Consider the following 8,006-nt stretch of genomic DNA (forward strand, 5'->3'; position numbering starts at 1 on the left):
CAAGTTGAAAACACATACGTTATCTAAGTAAATATATCGCAGAACTTTTTCATAGACAATCTCGTAACATCTATGTCAATTTGTAGTAGCCGATTTATGGTAGTTGGCAAAGTGAACTTTAGCATCTGTTTTTCATAAGTGATACGGCATTTGGCAACTTTCCAGAATTCAGGATGACGTTTGGGGAATGAAGCTATGTTTCTATTTAATTCGGCTCATTCAGCCACGGCTTGGGTGTTGTTCATGACATTTGACCTGTAACATTTGCATAACCTAAAGCCATACATAGAGTCCACACGAGTAACGTTTAGTTTTTTGAATAACTGAGCTGTAGGATATTGGTATGGAACTTTACTTATAATTCTGATGGCACGTTTTTGCAAGACTACCAACTTGTGCATGCTTTCTGTAGTTGTAGTGGCCCACACCAGGATGTCATAGTTAACCAAAGATATGAAGAGCGATTTAAAAAGGAGGGTATTAACGGATGTGGGAAAAGTCGGGCAGTAGGGACGTATAATGCCGATGGCGCTAGATAATTTACCGGACAAATGTTCAATGTGTCTATCCCATGACATGTTTTCAGTGAAGTAAACTCCTATAGTTTTATAGCAGTGTACGACTTCCAGTACATTTTCGTTGAGCAGGAGGGGAGGCAGTTCGATATTCGTGTTTCGTGTATGAAATATAACTGCTTTTGACTTATTGGTATTGAACTTTAAATAGTTGTTACATGCCCAGTTGTTTATTTGCGAAAGGGTGCCAATCGCACGAGCACTTAAGTCTGAGCATTTGCTTCCCGAAAAGAACATTGCTATATATCGTCTGCATATAACATGTATTTGTCAGGTTCACCTATGCGCACAATATCGTTAATATATAACATAAAAAGAAACAGACCAAGAATACTACCTTGGGGAACGCCTGTAGTCACCGTTTTAACATGTGAGAAATGTCCATTTATATCAACAAATTGTGTGCGGTGCTGTAAATACGATGTTAATAGTGACAAAGCCTTACCACGAATTCCGTAGTAGCTAAGTTTCTCGAGCAATATTTGATGATTAACGAGATCAAAAGCTTTGCTGAAGTCAAGAAAAATACCTAGTACTATACGCCTGTTTTCAAAGTTATCCAATATGAATTCTTTTTGAGAGAGAAGAATGAATTACTTAATCCAAGGAAAGCATAGGGGGATGCTTTTTTTATTTGTGGTGTAGCGTGAGAGGGTTCTCGCACAGCTGCCGCCCTCACCGTTCGATCACGTTCCACGTAACACTCGTGATAATACAGGTCTTTCTTTGTCCGCCGCTATGGACGGGGGCTGCATTGGTGAGCACTATCATGGTTGTGTTGTATCATGTATCATGGTTGTGTTGTACGCAACATAAATACCCCCGAAAGTAGAATATTGGACAGCCGCCGCTATAGATGAGTTGGCAGAGCACCGTACACGACATACGGATGTCATGGTTCTAATCCGATCGCGGCACGTGGAGTTTTCTTCTTATTTCCAATGAATTAGTTTTCAGCCATAAAGCGGTTACGCTGCTAAATTTTCCCCACGAATTAAATGAAAAAAAATTTACCCTGTGATTTTTTGGTTTCGACGACGGTTGACTTTCTCAATATGTTCTCGCTCATAGTCAATTGTCTTTGTTCTTTCTCTTCCGCTGTTGCAGACGCCACGGTCACCATTCTCATGCTGCTCAACAGCCTCAACAGCTGCGTCAACCCGTGGATCTACCTGTTCTTCAACCGGAACCTGGTGCAAGCGCTGAGGCAGCAGGTGTGCTGCTGCCGGAAGGACAAGGCTGCCGACGGCGCGCACCCCCGCAGTGCAGTCACCGTCCTCCCCGAGATGACCACGCAAGGCACCGACGTCAACACAAGCCGCCAGAGCTCGCCCGTGCACCCGATGCCGCGCAGGGCACCCGACAACATCGACATGGGCGTCCGGAGACATTCCTAGTGGCACGCCGTGCCCGATGCCGGCCGCCTCGGCCGCACTGCGCGCGTACGGCACCCGGCTTGCGTACCGCAGCAGGAGGACTTGGCCGAGACCAGCTGCATCGAGGCTCAGTGCTCGAGTTCAGGCCTTCGCGCCACTGTGCCAAAGGACCGCGATCTCGGAGGACCAGTCATGCCAGTGGCTGGTGTCGGTGTGCTAAGTCCGGATGAGCACTGTTCCCTGAGCACATCAGTGACATCTGAGACAAGGTTGTTGGGAAGGGAAATACTATTGACGGAGCATTAACATCCAATGCGACACGAACAACAACAAGCCATTCCAAAGGGTACTAAACGTGCCTGACTAAAGAAAGACAAGCAGCCAATGCACAATTAATGCCAATCACAATCACGAACACGGCAAACTCGAAACCGAAATCCAGAGCAATCAGTGATATTTACACCGTTCTTGGCACGATGATTTAAGAGTTGCGAAGTCTGCGCTGAATGAATGTAAAGCAGCCAGCCTTGCGACTCCAACGCCATTCACAGAACGATTACATATTATCCCTACAGCATCAGTTCGCTGTTTTGCTACGGACGAGAGGCGCTAAAAACGTTACTGTTGCAAGTGTCAAGCGGACAGCCAGCCACATTTTACTGCGAAAAGGGCTTCGTTAACAATGATGCTGTAGGGAAGGGTAACTGCAAATATTTTAAAGGGCTTGAGGGTAGAAAAAGTACAGTAACTCTTTCACTCTAAGAGGGCACTTTCCCACGCCTTTAGGAAAGGGATGAAGGGAAGAAATACGAAAACGAAAATGTAGAGAGCGAATCAGAAGGACCTATGGGTCAGGATAGACGCATGCAACCCACATGTGCTCGAGTGGGGCAACGGCGCCACTACGCACCAGGGGTATGCAGACTGCACATGCAGTCAGAATATAAAAGCATGCAGACCACCTATTCTTGTCGGGGATCAAACACTTCCTCCCTTATAATCAATCCAACTTCAGCTCTCCCGCCCCCTCCCCCCCCCCCCCTATACGCACACACACACACACACTTTTTTTTCTCATGTCGCGTAAATGCTGCGCATGGGTATCGTTGAGATGTTATACAACCATTCATTGCTCAAACTGTTGGGAACTTTGTAGACACAATCCTCTTAGTGTTTATTTCAAGTTTCGTGTGCATCACTACTTTCGTTCTATCTCTGTGTATGCGTGCACTGCAGCGCGTGTTTGGATGCGTGTTGATGTCTGTCAGTGTGCATGTGCCTTTGTGTTTACGGGTATGTCTCTGCGTAAAAGGGAACTGCATCTTGGTCCGTTGAACTGGGATTTTGGTGGTGCCTGTGAAGCTCCACTGCTTTAAAATTTAATGAGGGAGGGGGAGAGACGGTGCCCTGTTCTCTCCCAACTTTTGACCTATGTGACGGAATACGGTACAGCTCTCCAATTTTTTAGTAACGTCAGGGCCGATGGAGGTGAAATTCTAGAGGCCCGTGTACTGTGCGATGTCAGTGCACGTTAAAGAACCCCAGGAGGTCGAAATTTCCGGAGCCCTTCACTACGGCGTCTCTCATAGCCTGAGTCGCTCTGGGACGTTAAATCCCTATAAACCAAACCAAACCAGTAACGTCAGGGCACTGTCGGCCCACCAGGCGGTCGTTTAGCATCCCACGATAGGGCACTGTGGCGATACGCACAAGATTACGAGCATGTACACAAAGCGCGTGCCAGTTGCAGTGAACGTTTTTAACCACGCAGTTTCACAGCTTCCTATACCCGCTTGCTAGCTGGCGTGGCCGTCCTGGGCGCCGTTGGAACTCTTAGCTCTGCGCTCGCGTTTTCCTACATGTCTCTCGCGTCGCCTGCAACGACTCCGGAAAGACAGGCGGCGCTGCTCCCGTACCTTCAGGTGAACCCTTTTTTTCCGGCATGAAGAAAACAAGATTGCGGCCTTGCTGCTGTTGGCACATGGTGAAAAAACAACGTTGCCTGGAGGGCACAGGGTACACACTTTGATGTTGGCACGAACGACGTGGTACTAGACGAGGCACGCTTCGCATTCTTATACGCCCCAAGCGAAAAAGACCATTGAGCCCAATTGGACTTTCCAATTGGTTCCCATTCTGTATTTGGAAGCAATTGGTTTTAATCGAAACCAATTGTACATTCCAATTGGAACGTCCTAACTGCAGCTTTCAGTTGGCACCAGATACACAGTAACCCAGTAACCAATTTGACATTTCAATTGGTTCCAAGTACACAGCTAGAAACCACAATTGGACCCAATGTTTTTTTTTCTTTTGGGCTATTGTGTGCGTCTCATGCCTTCAAATCACTTTAGTTTTTCACTACGTTCTTTCGGCGGTTATAGCACTTCACACCAATCGGATGTTGTGACAAAACTGCTTCATTGGGCAAGCATTGAGCTGTGTTCTGAACTCCCTACCACGCTACATGCTGACGACATGGACGCCAAGCGCTACAAAGGTGGGAGATCAACCAGTTCTGTTTCAATTCCTTAGTCTCTAACTTCTAAGAGTGCTGCCTTCAATGGCAGGACCTTGCCATTTTTCCTCCCACGCGGCAGTTGTCTGTTATGAAGTTTTCGACTTCTCCGCCTCTTAATCAATTATTACTATTATTATTATTACACCTGTACAGATATTTAAGCAATCTGCTTCCATCAGGATTCCTTCAAGGAAGGCGACAGAGGCTGGAGGCTGGAAAATCTGCTTGTATACCTTGTTTACAGCTGCAGCTATCATCTTTCTGACAACAGCCTCCAGAATTATTAGACGGCCTGCCGCTAGCTTTCCAGTGTTGAAAACTCCACACACCTTCTTCGTTTAGTCATCCTCAAAATGAGGCTCAAGTACCTTAGACGTGCTAGACAGCTGTTCTTGTGACGCAATATCTCCTCCACACATTTTGAACTGGCAGTCATCGCGTGGTAGTGAAAAAGTAATGATCGATGGCATCGTTTATGTTGCCACTTGTGCAGCCGGCCACAAAGCAGGATGGCATGCGTAACACTGGCCTGCAGTCATCAATTGCGCAGATTTCTCTACAAGTTTAGCTTCCACAATGTCTACGAGCAATAACCACACAAAAACCAGCTTGAAAATTGGGGCTCCGCCTTTATGTGTATGACGCGACAGCGGTTCTTCCTGCCCACGCAGACACGGACACTGTCTCCTCTTTCGCAGACACAATCATTAAGTGAAAGAACACACGACATACATATAAAGCCCCGCTTTAACCAAGCCGTGCTAACGTGTTTGCCTGGCGTAGTGGTAGCGTGTCTGACCAGTCTGGCTTGCAACCCGAGGACCCGAAAGTCAGCGGTTTCCGAGGCGCACCTGGAGTGGCTGGCGCCATCTATTGGAGCCTCTTGTAATCTACCAGTCCTCGTTTTTCCGTCACGCCGACACCGGCTTCTCAGCGACATGGGCCCTTTACGCTTTCGAGTAAAAATCCGACTAGTTTGTCGTTACTGCAGCGAACGAAACTTCCGCGCCGGCAGACGATGTCGAAAAGCTCGACTACAGCGCCACTAGTTCCTGCGACCACCGCTTTAACCCCCCCCCCCCCCCCCTTACCCCGAACGGAGCTGCGAAACCGACCTTGTCTAATTATGTTGGTTGCATCGTCATCTCCACGGCTGTTTTACTGATGTTACATAACCATTTCAAGAGCAGCTGGGGTTGTGCCATGTCACCAGAACAGCCGAAGAGACAACGCTAAAACTGGCAAGCGCCCTGTGCCAGTGACCTTTTACCGTTTCGCCATTGTGGTGCTTCATGGAACGCTGAACAACCATCTTCTCGATGCTTCCATGATATTACTGAAAAGCCTGAGAGCCGTTCTACATTGCTTTGCTAGCCAGAATATCCCATGTGCTTCGCACGGTCATCGCATTCCTCCCTCTATTTATTTATTTATTTATTCATTTATTTATTTATTTATTTATTTATTTATTTATTTATTTATTTATTTGAAATACTGCCAGTCTCTAGTTGAGACCTTAACAGGTGGGCATTACACGTATCTCAGTAAAGGACAACATTTCTAAAAGCGGCTGTGCGAAAGACAGCTATAAATTAGACAGTTCATAGCACAAAAAAAAAAATTAAAAGAAGTTGACAGATTTGAACAAGTAACTGAAGAAAAAACATGCTCGTTCGAAAACAAACATTAACATGGTCACAACACATCGTATACTCCTTAAAGTAGACAAAAATGCAGAAAAGTCTTTCTAACCACTACTCTAGTTTTAAAACACGGCTTCTAGTTCGGTACAAAAATTTGAAAATGAATCAGCGTTAGTTATGGATTCGTCTAGACGGTTCCATTCTCTTGTTACTAGCGGGAAGAACGAAATTTTGAGTGTCACTGTGATAAGGATATTAGGTTAGCGTATACGCGTGCTGGTTTCTTAATGCACGTTTTAGTGACAGTGAAATGTACTTTGATGAATCGATCTTAAAAGTGTTATTAAGGGGCTGATAAATAAATTTTAGTCGCGCGCGCTTTGCCCTTGTTGATAGCGTTTCAAGCGCAGAGATTTCAGCTAGTTGTGTTGGTGAGTCGTTTTTTTTTATCTGTTGTGAATAAACATCACTGCTTTACGGTGAATTCTTTCAAGTCGCGAAATATTCGTTACAGACTGAGGAAACCAAACAGTGTTAGCATATTCTAGTACAGGCCTAATAAACGTTTTATAAGCTAAAAGTTTAGTTTGTGTTGGCGCAAGACGAAGACACCTTTTAAGAAAAAAACAGCTTTCGTAATGCAGTTGAAGTGATGTTGTCAATGTGTTCGCCCCATCTAAGGTCGTTAGTTAATGTAACTCCTAAGATTTGCGTTCATTGACGAAGGCCAGTGGAGTACCATTCATTTTGTACAAGAAATTTGATGGTTGCTTTTTTCTAGTTACTGAAATTGCTACAGATTTCACCTTGTTAATTGACATTTGCCAATCACTACACCAGTCCGAAAGTTTTTGCAATGATCTGTTAAGTATGGCATGATCTTGATGGCTTCTGATTTCTCTGTAAATTATGCAATCGTCTGCAAAGAGTTTGGTGTTACAGGTAATGTCGGTGGTAATGTCATTCATAAATATAAGAAACAGCAGTGGCCCAAGGACAGACCCTTGAGTAACTCCGGATGTGACTGGTACCGTTTCAGATTGAATGTTATTATACAAAATGAGTTGGGAACGTCGCCGCAAGAAATCTTCAATCCAAGCCAAAAGTTCCCCATCACCGATGTAACCTCGTAGTTTTACGATTAGTTTCAAATGGCATACGCAGTCGAAGGCTTTAGCAAAGTCGAGTAATACGGCAATACAAAGATACCGTCGTTTTTCTTTTTGTGCATCGTAAGAAAGATTACCATGACTTTCTTTTTTAGCGTTTGTCCCAAAGTTTTGTTTTCGCGCACAACGTTCGCTTGTTAGCTTTTCGCTTTTTCATGGCTAGCAGGCTAAGAGGGTCGAATTAATTGCCCATGCGGTCTTCGCAAATGGGGCATACATACGAACAATGACTTGCTTTTCTTTATCACTGCTCCATGAAAACGGAGCTATCGTATTAATCGCGACTAATTGCTGTCACTTATTGTCCGCGGATACTGTACTGCGGTCAACTGCGCAGCCATTTTTCTGGGTCGAATGTGTCAAAGTGGTAGTACTGTTTCGCTACCGTGCGGTCAAAAAAGCCGTTTCTTCATCTCTTCGGACATCTCGTGTTTTTTTTTTTGTTGATTGAAAATAAAGCTGTTCCTCACCACATGACTCTTTTGTATTTATTTTTTCGTAAAGAAAATCATTCGTGTCTGGCTACGGAGAGTGCACTCATGAGGTGGTTTATATACGCAATTTTGCATAGCCACTTGACATTTGCAATTTTTAGATTTCAGTAACTCAGAAATGTAGGACTAGACGGATGAGCCTTTTAGCGCAAGCTGGGTTACCATTTAGCAAAAAAAAAAAATTACCGCACTAAAACTTGGTACTGCGATGTGCCGGGTTTAAGGTAA

General features: G+C 45.0%; 1 protein-coding gene and 1 pseudogene across 1 annotated transcript in view; one reads left to right on the forward strand and one right to left on the reverse strand.

Annotated features, from left to right (window-relative positions):
• The window catches only part of LOC144124357 (oxytocin receptor-like), a 52,693-nt pseudogene extending 50,592 nt beyond the window's left edge, over window positions 1–2,101 (forward strand).
• Window positions 2,080–8,006, reverse strand: part of LOC144124358 (uncharacterized) — a 72,530-nt gene continuing 66,603 nt past the window's right edge. Inside the window, exon 4 of the mRNA XM_077656987.1 lies at window positions 2,080–2,210. Coding sequence (XP_077513113.1) covers window positions 2,080–2,210 — 131 coding nt within the window. The remainder of the gene's footprint in view (window positions 2,211–8,006) is intronic.

The sequence above is a fragment of the Amblyomma americanum genome, chromosome 3 (assembly GCF_052857255.1).
Source record: "Amblyomma americanum isolate KBUSLIRL-KWMA chromosome 3, ASM5285725v1, whole genome shotgun sequence".
In the NCBI taxonomy this organism is placed as follows: Eukaryota; Metazoa; Arthropoda; class Arachnida; order Ixodida; family Ixodidae; genus Amblyomma; species Amblyomma americanum.